Raw genomic sequence first — 12,993 nt, 5'->3', positions numbered from 1 at the left:
TCTGGGCTCAACTCAACAGAAGGCCAGTTATTTTGGGTCGTTTGCCAAAACGCACCCAATGGATTATGATCTACTCCTCCTAGAGAAGTTATACGATTGTCACCAAACCGGGCTGAGATCTAAAGACATTAAGGACGCAAAATTGCGAAGGGATTTTTGATATCTCAAACGGGTCAGCCGTGATAATATCTTAAACTTAAGATGAAAAGTGGTTAATAATTTTCCTGTGTGACATTATATTGAGTGACATCACGTTCAGTGACATCATAGTGTGAGGCTTATTTTCCAGCACCTGCGGCCACATCACAAATGTTAACACTCACACACACACACGTGCGCACAAACACTCATACCACACACACACATACACGCACATTACAAATGTTAACACTCTCACACTTGCACAGACACACACACGCATGGATGTACACACATCTCTCTCTCACACCCAAACTGACGTCAGCCCTGTATAGTGTGTGACGTGTGCAAGTTCTGTGGTGCATCCGGTCTTAACACACTCAAATAAGTCACAGGTTGTGCGGTGCCCCCGGGGTGGAGATGGCACAGGGTGGTAAGGAGAGCCCCTCCCCCCCCAGCTTGGTGCTCAGCTCTGCTCCTGTCTTTGGGGGGCGTGGCTCAGCAGAAGCTCATTTAAATAGACACTGAAATTGTGCATTTAAGAGACTAGTCGACTACAGGGTGTTTGAAATAGGATAAAACACATTATGTGAGGCCTATTTTAGCTGGAACATTAAAACACACACACGCACACACACACACACTGGGGGGGGGGGTGGATGGTTGGGGTTCTGAGACATGTGTTCACTTGTTACAGAAGTAATAAAACACATGAGCTTTAGTTTTCCTAATATTGTTCATGGCGTGTGACTTGAGGTCAGAGGGAGACTATCTTTAGGCCGTCCTGCTGTCTCTCGGGTATCACTGTGTGCTTGGACACGGGCAGGACTGCGGTAGTAAACAGGTCTAATCTTGGCAGGAGCTGCGGTGCTGTAAATAACGCTGGAAGCACTCCTCGCTCAAGCAACCGCCTCCCCAGAAACTCAGAACTACTGGAGATAACAGCGTGAAGACAGTGTGGAGAAGGTGTGAGGAAGAAGAGCACGAAGAGGAAGAGAAAGAGGAGGGGAGCAGAAGTGGTGGAGGCTCAGAGTCAGACTCAGACAGCCGGCAGGACCATGGCTCTGGTCAGGATCGGACTTCAGCTCCAGCTCCTGCTCTACTCCGTCTCAGGCTTCTTGACTACTGAGCTCCATAACCAGATCCCGCTCCCTACAGGTAAGAGTGTGTGTGCGTGTGTGTGTGTGTGTGTGTGTGTGTGTGTGAAAGCACAGCCTAGGATTGTGGTTTACGTGTCTTCAAAAGTACAATTACGTTAATGACTCCAGCCTACAGAGCTGCTATAGCACACAACACCACAGTCTGATGTATTTTAATTTAAATGCTCATGAATATTAAACACCACTCGTTAATCCTCAGCCTTATTCAGCTGATCAGATCGTACTCGCTCCATCAAAGCTGCTCTCAGCATCATTAGAATCAGCAGCACATTAATCACTCATCACTCTGATGCCTAATCACTGCGCTGTCAGTGTGTGTGTGTATGTGTGTGTGTTTAATGTCTTAGAGACGATAGTGACCAGAAACTGATCATTCGGAGGATCTGGGATCAATAATCACATAGTAAGTGAATCAATCATAGTGATCAGACATCGGCTGTTGGGAAAAATAATAATCGGTGGTTAATTGGTAGTAAAGTATTGATCATTAACTGACTGTAATGGAGAGAGAAGTGACCAGAGAGTGAATGCTGATCGATGATGTAATTTGAGAAACAATAGTGACTAGTGACATATTGTTGAGAATAATAGCGATCCATGATCGATCTTCAGGAACAACAAGGATCAGTGATGGATCGTTAGGAGCAACAATGATCAGGAATTGGCTTTTGGAAACAATTGTTTAGAAACATTAGAACGATAGTGAATAATAATTAGCTGTAAGTCATAATAGTGATCATAAGGAACAACACTGATCGTTGAGTAATAGTGCTCAACGATGCTCAATGGTTAGTAGTCAAGAACAGAAGTGATTAGTGATCGATCTTTGTGAACACTCATGATCATGGATTATCTCATTGTCAAGGGTGCTGGGAAAAAAGTAATAAGTGACTGGCCAGTTTGGACAGCACTGATTAGTGATCAATAATTAGGGATGATAGTGATCAGTTATTCACTGTTAAGGGAAACAGCATTGAACTGACTGAACGTTGATTAGTGATTGATTGTTAGAAAAAAAAAGGAAGAAATGTTGAAGTTTGATTGTTATTAACAGTAACATCTTCACCACACTGAGCGTCAGAGTCACAGGACTTTCCATCAGGAAATTTCACAATGTATGTGTGTGTGTGTGTGTGTGTGTGTGTGTGTGTGTGTGTGTGTGTGTGTGTGTTGCGTGCTTCCCTTTGCATGTGTCAAAACCCATTTTCTAACTGAGATGTACGAAGCGTTACGAAGTGAGTCTTCAGGGCTCTCCAGCTGTCCCTCTCAGGGAAGCCGTGAAGGTTCTACCTGGAACTCTCCTACTGCTCCTCCTCTCCTAATTATGGAGCAGACCCTTAAAAATATTCTTACCTTTTAGCAATATTGTTTTCTAAATATCTTTGTTTAACCTAAAAGCAGAGATCTTCTCTACAATTAGAGAGAAGTTTCTTTTATTTCCAGAAGACGTGTGGAAGCCACCTGTCCCACCTATAGGTCTGAGATCTCAGACCTGGTGTAGGAACTGTGCCCTCATTCTCTTCTTTTAAATTTTTCAGTTACACCTTTCCAACATGTGCAGGCTGTGTGCTGTAATCTCTACTTATTGTTCTAACCGATGGTCACAGTGCTGGCTCCAGTAGAGGTCCTGAATAGATTTGACCCCTGTTGCCTCCAGAGTCCCCCGCCGCCACCCCTGTTCCCACCCCCACCCAGTGCCAGGAGAAGAGCTCGGGTGAGTGCTTCATCACCACGTCTGTGTACAAGGCTTTACGCTACATTTTAGGAAATGTCATAAATTAAACACAAATGAAGGCTGGGTGACGTGGCAAAAATATCGATTATAACTTTTTATTATTTCATCTGATGCTAAGACAAGGTTTTAATGCTTTAATCAAGGTGTTTCCAGAATATGTGGAGAGAAAAAGAGGGAGAGAAGAAGATAAGGACGATGTGATACAGCAATGTCTCGCTGGACCTCCTGGACCTCCTGGACCTCCTGGACCGCCGGTACGAACAGAGACACTGAGAGACATCACTAGAAAGAAAAATAAAAGAGAACACCTACTCAACCCAGAATTCCCAATCAGGAGCTTGGGAAGGTCATAGGTCAGGAGGTGGTGCTAACTCCAGGTCAGAAGAGACCAGAGCCGCACCTCGTACCTGTACTTGAGCTATACACTGTATACACACATTAGTATTTACACACCTGTCCACTTGATACACCTGTAACACTGAAATTACAGGTCACTAGCTAGCTCGTCGCTAACAGAAGGCAGGCACAGAGGCTCCATGTTTTCTCCCTGCCTGATAGCTTTAACACACAGAGTGTAATAATGAGATAATTCCGTGATAAGGAGATAGTTATCCTCTTTATTTTAGGGCCAGAGCGGCAGTCCAGGAGTGCAGGGTCCCAAGGGAGATAAGGTAAGTCTGGTATGATAACTAGAAAAGATTAATTACATATTTATTGTTTTAAACTTGACATAAAATGCATCTTCTGTTCTTTAATCTGTAGGGGGACCTCGGCCGGCCAGGCTCAAAGGTAAGACCAGAGTCTCCCAACATAGTGTTCTGTATTATTGTCTTAATAAAAGTCAAGTAATACAGTTGTTCTGCTGTGTGTGTGTGTGTGTGTGTGTGTGTGTAAAGCCGAATTAAGATAAGTGAGGAGTGTGTGACATCTTTCACACACACACACACACACACACACACACACACACACACACACACACACACACACACACACACACACACACGTGGTCACAGTGTTATAGTAAACAGTACACACATGGATGTTGATTATATGAGTGACACACGGGCACTGAGACCAAGCATGAGAGACGATTACCCACAATTCTACAGCGAGAGAGAAAAAAACATTGGCTCAGTTGAGATCATGTGACGCACGGCAGACTAAGCGCATGCACACAACTCGTATATCAAGACCTCGCTTGTTTATTAAATTTATATATAAAAAAAAAATTGCTCATCTTTCAAAACATTCACAGACCGAATTACTCACTATCTAAGACTCCTCTGTATTCATGCTGGGAAACAAACAGCACTGGTGTGTTTATATCTCTGGTTCGTACTGCATCGAGTGCTGTAACATTTTGTAATCTGCGCTGTATTAAAGTGTGGTTTTGGTCCAACGTGCTGTAGACAGGCAATATCACTGAGTGCTGAGTCCAGACGTGGGTCTGTCTACTGCACTGCAAAGAGACATCAACACTGAGCAATTTAATTACCCTGAACACTGAGAGCGAGAGCGAGAGAGAGAGATGACATGACATACTGCTTGCCAGAGAATGTAGTGTAGTCTCTCTTCATTACAGCGAGTGCTGCGCTCGGCAGTGCCCACATGGAGCTGCTTACTGTCTTTTAATTTTTTTAATTTTCTTTTTTTTTAATATACATAATATGTTCAAATATGAGCCGCTGTCGTACCTCAGGAAGAACATAATGGGGAGCGGGGGAAATATAAAATTAAATTAACTGATATAGTCAGCACAAGACTCGAACAATCTCTGTAGGCAAAACTGACTGAGTTCATTAAACATATCAATCCAGTTTCCTCTTATTAATAACTCAGTTTAACATCATGTGTAAACTGAAATGAAGTGCCACAAAGTAAAAATCTGTGTGTGCGTGTGTGTGTTTCTGCAGGGTCACCCCGGGCGGCCTGGTCTTCCTGGGAGGCCAGGGTCTGCAGGATGGCCTGGGCCCCAGGGACCAAAAGTGAGTTCTCTGATTTTTTTATATCTTACATACTAACACTCTCCAGAATGCAGACAGAGCTCCGAGTGCTACGCCCTGTCCACATCTCTATACTCTGTGACCAACAGGGGGAGAAGGGGGAACCCAACCTGACAGGAAGTCCTGGGATGAGTGGACCGGTGGGACCCAAGGTAAGGGGTTGAATATAAACCGGTTTCCAGCAGTGAGGATTGCGGAGCTTCTCCTTGTACATGATCGCTCCGTATTTGCACAGGCAGCTCCGCACACTCTTAGGGGTTTAACTGGGAGAATGTTAGCAGTAATTTGTTCATGTGGACAGTTTCTGTCATGATGTAGATGCTTTGATGGATCATTTCTGATTTCATTCATGAAGATTTCATTAAGAACCATAAACCATAGATATACAGAGGATATAAAAGTTTAAACACTTCTGATAAAATAAGAGAAAAACCAAGAACCTGGTTGCATAAGTTTTATAATAGGCCATGTGACTATGCTAAGGATGAACCGATCAAAAGTAATTATTCAATAAAGTAATTCTGATTAACTCTAAATAAAGATGGTCCTCTATGATGTTCTGCACATTTTTGTGTATGGGATCTCCCTGCAGATTAGAAGAGCGGTAAAAGAATTTCCAGAAGCATTAGACACAGCATTAGTGAAATGGTGGAAGAAGAAGGAGGATTGTCAAGAATGACATGTTCCTCCAAAAGACAAGAAGAAAACTTCTCAAGGAAGCTGTTAGGGGATCTATAGCAATATTAAAACATCTGCAGGAACCTCTGGAGAGTACTGCTCAGTCCCTGCATGTGACAGCAATCTCTCATGTGCTGGGTGACGGGGCAGAGGACTGAAGGTTTTTTTCCACAAACCTCCATACACTAAAGCCTCAAAACTCACTTTCCATGGTTCAAATTCAAGTCAGCAGTTTAAAGAGAACTGTGTGCAGGACATTTGTGTGCTTACCTATTTCATAATCATTTATCTAATTTTATTTGATTCTGTAAAGCTCCTTTTTTCGACCAAGTTAAACTGGATTGAGACTCTTACCCCTTTAACACTGGGTGCTGTATCACAAGCAAAAGGAGCTTTAACACGGCATTAGTTAAGGGGTGTGTATACTTATGCAAACAGGTTACTATTTCACATTGAAGTTTTTTAAAGATCTGACATGAGATTTATCCTAGCAACGCAAAATCCGTAGTGATTTTTACAGAGGTGTGTAAACTTTTTGGTCAAGCTAAAAGCTTGTATAGCGATGCACCTGAGTGAGAATCGCCCTCACCCACACCTGTACACCTCTTTCTCTCTCTCCACACAGGGTCTGCGGGGATTTAAAGGAGAGAAGGTTTGTTTTTCAGACAGAATTTAATAGAGCTTTAGGAACACTGACTGTGTGTCTGTCACAGGATTCATTTGTCTCAGAGATCGGATGTGTTTCTTAGGGTTCACACGGGTACCCAGGAGCTCCAGGTCCAAAGGGAGACAAGGTATGAGAAATCATACTTACTACTTTAAATGTTATGTTAAAGAAGATATTTGGTGGAAAAAAATGAGGTGTGTGTGTGTGTGTGTGAGTGTGTGTAGGGTGTAAGCGGACACGTTGGCATGCTGGGACCGAAGGTAAGAACTGGAGGATTTTTTTCACATTTAAAGTATGTATATATAATGTTATTGTTATGTGTGTGTGTGTGTGGGTTTGTGGTGTCTGTTATCACTCCCTTTGTGGATTTCATTCTTGTTTGTGTGTCTCAGGGTGAAATGGGACTGAAGGGAGAGGCTGGTCCGACTGGGGCGCGAGGTTCTGCAGGACGGTCCGGGAAAAGAGGGAAGCAGGTGAACCTGGACACATCCACACATAATCATAAACATCATTATGAACATCATCATACACATCGTCATACACATCATCATACACATAATCATACACATAATCATACACATCATCATACACATCGTCATACACATCATCATGAACATCATTATACACATCATCATACACATCATCATACACATCATCATGAACACAATCATACACATTATCCGAAACATTATCATAGACATCATCATGAACACCATCATACACATAATCATACACATTATCCGAAACATTATCATAGACATCATCATGAACACCATCATACACATAATCATACACATCATCATACACATCATCATAAACATGATTATACACGTAATCATACACATCATCATAGACATCATCCACCAAAAGAAACATTTAGACCTGATAAAGTGCAGGACGATTTCCTGTAATAATGGCACAGGCTACTTTGTGTGATCAGGGGTGGATGAAGTGAAAGTATACAGGTGAGAATGTACTCAGAGACAATAGTGGTTTTCTTTGTGTTAATGCAGGTGGAAGTGGGCGGATAGTGTGTGTGTTTTACTTTAACCATGCCTTAGCGGTTTGTAGTGCTGTGTGAGCAGCAGTTAAAAAAACAGTTGACATCACTTGCAGGAGGAGACATATTTAAGTGTCCTCGCCCTCGCTGGTCAGTAGGTCTGTACGGTCCGCAGTACTCAGGAGAAAGCAGCTTCCTAACCAAACCCACATTCACACCCAGTCACAGAAGCACTTTCAGTAAGAACACATCTCATAACGTTACGTCGTCTTAAACAACACGCCGTCCTTCTGAATCGCCTCTGAACCGTCCGTGTCGTTCTGTTCATGGCTAACGCTTAGCTACAAAGCTAACTAGCTGCTAACACAAAGCTGAATCCTAAATCCATTTTTGGAATTGTACACCCTATATAGTGCACTAGTTTTCCATTTAATGCTATTTAGGATTCGACCCCAGAACCCTGAAATTCGCTGAAGTTAAATGAGTTTTTCCTTCATCTCCTTATTCTTTAGTTAAGTTCTTACTATTATTTCATCTCACAATCCACTTAAAATTTTACCCACACACTTGCTGATAAAACATTTCTTACCATAATTTTATTGAATTTAGACTCTTAAGTCCTCAGAACTTTTTTTTTTTTTTTTTTTAAAGATATTCAGGTTTACTGTACGTAATGGTGATACAGTGGGGGACAAAGCAAAGAGAGAGTTGTATTGTTCCACTACTCTATTAAAACTCACTATTTGTAATTACACGAGGTGGAGTGAGGAGTAGCATGGATATAATTTCCTTTTAAATATCCACATATGTACAGTCAGGTCCATAAATTTGTGAACACTGACACAGTTATTGATATTGTAGTAATAGATTAATTGATCGAATTAATGTACTGTAAGTAAGACATCCTGCTTTAATATGAGATACTTTACATCAATAAACACGAGCTCACACACACACATCCGCACACACAGGGTGACATCAAAGTGTTTTAGCCTGTCAGTGTAGGTTTCTATTAGGTCTTTGTTTGGTTCCTGGCCTGCAGTTTTAACACCTGAGACTGCAGTAGAGAGATCATATTGGAGGATCCTCAGCATTAACAGGTTGAACAGGTCACTCTGTGTTTGTTTCAAACAGGGATCTAAGGGAGAGACTGGACAAGTCGGACCAATGGGACCCCCTGGCCCTCCGGGACCCAACGGACAGCCAGGACCACCAGGAGTTCCTGCCTCAGGTAAACAATCATATGCATGAAGGTCAGGGAAGATTTTTATGAACTGCTCTTTTTCCAAAGCAGAATGATTGTGTGCACACACACACACACACACACACACACACACACACACACACACTTAATAGAAAAAATCCCATAGAACTTGGAGCACAAGGTTCAATTTATATCAGGTTCCCTAAATCACCACAGGATCTAGATGACACACACCTAATGTCAGGTTAGATGGACTTCAGCAGGTTTCACACGAGCTTCTGTCAGACGTCTGACCTCTGACTGTGGTCCTGTTACAGTGCTGTATGTGGGGGGAGAGAAGGGGGACACGGGGGTGCCAGGTCCCCCTGGACAGTGTGACTGCAGCTCGTTTGACTCCAATGGTGCTGGGAGCGCATCACTGCAGCGCAGAGACAAGTTCACCAAGGTTTCAGCAGTGAGTTCACACACGCACACACACACACACAGCTTGAAGTTCTCATCAGGAAGCTGGTGCATCTGAATCCCAACACGAATCCCAACACGTCTCCAGAAGTCATGACAATATCACGCACACACACAAACAAGGTTGAGCCTAATGTTGGTAATTAAAAAAAAATGACACATACTCTGGATTATTACAACAACCACCCATGAGAACCATATCTAAATATAGCACTATAGCACCCTGAGGTGCACTTACTTTTGGCTGTTAAGTGTATGCTCAGTATTAAGATATGCTGTAGTTTCTTTCGTTTGAAGGCCGAGTTCCTCTCTGCAGATCTTTGTGGTGAACGCTGACAAGGAACTCGGTGACCTGGACACAGATAACACGCTCGCTTTCTCCAAACAGCAGAGGGCGCTGTACTTTAGAGACACGGACGGATGGCAGCCGATTCAGGTACCGAGCTTCACCTTCACAGGTTCAGCTTTCATCAGACGGAAAGAATCCCAAAGCGTGCTCTTTAACAAGAGCCGACAGTGTGATGTTACTTGTTTGGCATAAACACTACCAGTTAAACATCTGGACACACCTTCTTCTATTTCAGTGGATTTCCTTGATGTTTGATTATTTATTATTTTGTTTTGACAAAATAACACAGATGGAATGATGTAATGAAATAAAGAGCAACAACATTCCCCATTATTACCATGAGGTCAGCACACCCAGACTTCTCATGTACGGGCCATCAGTACAGGTGCAGAACCAAAACCCTTCAGAAGAAACATGAGGAGCGACAGAGGAAAATGTACTGCGGGATTAGATTTGTGTCAGAATTAAGTTAACCAAATATATTAATTGAAAGGGAATTTAAAAAATGAAGAAAAAAAAATCATCAGTTTTTTGTTTGGAGTTCTGACATAAATGTAACGTGGGGGCGGGTCTTACACTGCGGCGTCTCATTGGCCAGCTTTTAAAACCTCTCTTAACTCTTACAATGATCATCGATTATTCTTAACCGGGTATTTTACATTCAAGCGTTTATGATTCACCTGTAATGGCTACGAGTTATAAATCTATTTCCAAGTTACTAAGAATCTAAAAATGGGGGAAATTGATTCTGTTATAAATGACTAGTCTGTTGTGTGCTGATTCATTTATCGACACACTGACTCCACAAAGTGGAACTATTTATTACATTTATAATAGAGATGAAGCGCTCGATCGCTCAGTGATCAGAATCGTCTGGTGTTCAGTCTGAGTGGGCGTGACCGGTGATCAGCTGATCAGTTTCAGATATAAGCCATAATGTACCGAGCGCAGAAGCACAGTGTTCAGAGTGGAGCAACAGAAACGTGTTTTTATGGAGAAAAATCAAACATTTACATTATCAAACATCATGCATGTTAAAATCATCTAATCTACCTTTTTCTCCAAACTCTGAGTGAATTAGTCTCACACACACTAATTACACACACTTACACCAGCGCATGCTAAAAGCCGCATCACCCACATCCGTGCAGCCGCTCAACCCGTCTGCTCACTGTCAAGTTGAGTTTTGAGACTTCGGAGGCATATCTTTATAATCCTACAGGTGGCGCTCTCTGAACTATTCAGACATTTCCATCATGTGTGGGAGGAGTGAATCATTTGCTAAGTTTGTGTAGAAATGATAATGATGGCGGATGACAGAGATACGTGCTGCTCAGTGTTTTACTTAGTGTGAAGTTAAACTCTTGTATTTGAAGTTAGTTTGTAGTGTTTAAATGCTGTACTTTTAAGTGAGAAAATTAATGTTATAAGGAACAGGCGACATTTAATTACTCATTTAACAATATAAATGTTTAAAATTATAACAAAATGGGGGAAATATAATATTGAATTGGGATATTTATAAAATTGTGATACATTAGAATCATAACGTTAATGGAATTGGTACCGATGTGCGGTGATCAGTGTTGGGGGACGTTACTTTTTAAAGTAACTAATTACATTACAAAATTACTGTCTTTAAAATGTAATCAGTTACATTACAGCGTTACTTTCTGATTAAACTAACTAGTTCGAGTACTTTTCCACTGCAGAAAATGAAAACTCCTTTGTGATTCCTCATGCATGTTGTTTTACTCAAGACCTTAATAATTATTCTACCATCATCACTCAGCAAAGTTTGGCCCATAACTTTCACACACACACACTAACGAATTATATTTCACTGCTGTCTGGCTCATTGTCTAAATAACGGATTCCATTTTTAAAAGTATAACTAAATAACTAGGTTCTTAAATGGCGGACCTAGCGCGTTAGATTACTCATTACATCAAAAAAGTAATCCGAGTACTGTAACGCCTTACACCCAACACTGATCGTTTTAATATGGTATCGGGAGGTAACTGCAGATTTCCATCGCTATCAGAATCTCGATAGTTAAACTGAAAAACTAAGGCGTATCAGAGATATTGCTCAAACTGTTTGGAGGAGAAGATCTCACACTTTAAACTTCTTCAGTATTGTTGTACAACAAGGTAACTATTAATAATAAATAAAGAACATTTAAATTAGATAAAGGTGTTTACTTTAAGTAGAGGTGTATCAGTGCAGTAAAGTTAATTATAACCCCCCATTTGCACCCCCCCCCACCCATAATTCCCCCTCCACCAGCTGCTCCCACTGGCCGAGACGCACAGGAAGAAGAGAGCACTGTGGAGGTGTGGGGACGGAGAGGTGCAGCCACTAAACGGAGAGGAGTGTGATGACGGAAACAGAGTGGTGACAGATGGATGTGTGGGTGGGTCATGTGTTACCTATAGAGATATCTATAGAGTTAAAGAGTTTTCTACAGAATTATAGAGTTAGAGAGTTATCTGTAAAGTTTTGGAGTTATCTATAGAGTTAAGGGGTATAGAGTTATCTGTACAGTTATAACATTATAGAGTTATCTGTAGAATTATAGTTATCAATAGAGTTATAGAGTTATGTATAGTTATAAAGTTATCTATAGGTATAGAGTTATCTATAGAGTTATCTATAGAGTTAGAGTTATCTATAGAGTTATAGAGTTATCTATAGAGTTAGAGTTATCTATAGAGTTATAGAGTTATAGAGTTATCTATAGAGTTATATAGTTATCTGTAGAGTTATAGAGTTATTTATAGAGTTAGAGTGATCTATAGCTATAGAGGTATTTTTAGAGTTATCTATAGAGTTATCTATAGAGTTAGAGTTATCTATTGTTATAGAGTTATCTATAGAGTTATAGAGTTATCTATAGTTATAGAGTTAACTATGGAGTTATAGAATCATCTATAGTTATAGAGTTATAAAGTTATCTATAGAGTTATAGAGTTATCTATAGAGTTAGAGTTATTTATAGTTATAGAGTTATCTATAGTTATAGAGTTATCTAAAGAGTTAGAGTTATCTATAGTTATAGAGTTATCTATAGTTATAGAGTTATCTGTAGAGTTAGAGTTATCTATAAAGTAAGAGTTATCCATTGTTATAGAGTTATCTATAGTGTTATAGAGTTATCTATAATTAAAGAGTTATCTATAGTTATAGAGTTATTTAAAGAGTTAGTTATCTATAGTTATAGAGTTATCTATAGTTATAGAGTTATCTGTAAAGTTAGAGTTATCTATAAAGTAAGTTATCTATAGTTATAGAGTTATCTATAGAGTTATAGCATTATAAAGTTATCTATAGATTTATAGAGTTATCTATAGAGTTATCTATAGAGTTAGAGTTATCTATAGTTATAGAGTTATCTATAGAGTTAGAGTTATCTATAGTTATAGAGTTATCTATAGTTATAGAGTTATCTATAGTTATAGAGTTACCTGTAGAGTTAGTTATCTATAAAGTAAGTATTATCTATTGTTATAGAGTTATCTATAGTGTTATAGAGTTATCTATAGAGTTAGAGTTATTTATAGTTATAAAGTTATCTATAGAGTTATAGAGTTATCT

The 12,993-nt window shown here is 40.3% G+C and overlaps 1 protein-coding gene across 3 annotated transcripts in view; it reads left to right on the top strand.

The window, feature by feature from the left end:
• Window positions 1-954: 954 nt before the first annotated feature.
• The window catches only part of wu:fc38h03 (acetylcholinesterase collagenic tail peptide), an 18,592-nt gene continuing 6,553 nt past the window's right edge, over window positions 955-12,993 (top strand). For 2 of the 3 annotated variants that reach the window (XR_008357855.1, XM_053493239.1), the window contains exons 1-15: window positions 955-1,296; window positions 2,906-3,012; window positions 3,177-3,287; window positions 3,660-3,704; window positions 3,796-3,822; window positions 4,947-5,018; window positions 5,126-5,188; window positions 6,340-6,366; window positions 6,464-6,508; window positions 6,606-6,641; window positions 6,774-6,854; window positions 8,516-8,612; window positions 8,903-9,039; window positions 9,364-9,483; window positions 11,686-11,812. Coding sequence is in view for 2 of the 3 variants with exons in the window: in XM_053493239.1 (XP_053349214.1) it covers window positions 1,197-1,296; window positions 2,906-3,012; window positions 3,177-3,287; window positions 3,660-3,704; window positions 3,796-3,822; window positions 4,947-5,018; window positions 5,126-5,188; window positions 6,340-6,366; window positions 6,464-6,508; window positions 6,606-6,641; window positions 6,774-6,854; window positions 8,516-8,612; window positions 8,903-9,039; window positions 9,364-9,483; window positions 11,686-11,812 (1,195 nt within the window). In the remaining variant the exon portion in view is untranslated. The remainder of the gene's footprint in view (window positions 1,297-2,905; window positions 3,013-3,176; window positions 3,288-3,659; window positions 3,705-3,795; window positions 3,823-4,946; window positions 5,019-5,125; window positions 5,189-6,339; window positions 6,367-6,463; window positions 6,509-6,605; window positions 6,642-6,773; window positions 6,855-8,515; window positions 8,613-8,902; window positions 9,040-9,363; window positions 9,484-11,685; window positions 11,813-12,993) is intronic. The other variant, XM_053493240.1, reaches the window with a different exon arrangement.

This window comes from Clarias gariepinus, chromosome 3, assembly GCF_024256425.1.
Source record: "Clarias gariepinus isolate MV-2021 ecotype Netherlands chromosome 3, CGAR_prim_01v2, whole genome shotgun sequence".
NCBI lineage: Eukaryota > Metazoa > Chordata > Actinopteri > Siluriformes > Clariidae > Clarias > Clarias gariepinus.
The sequence above is the reverse complement of the archived record's forward strand: the minus strand, read 5'-3'. Positions and strand labels throughout refer to the sequence as shown.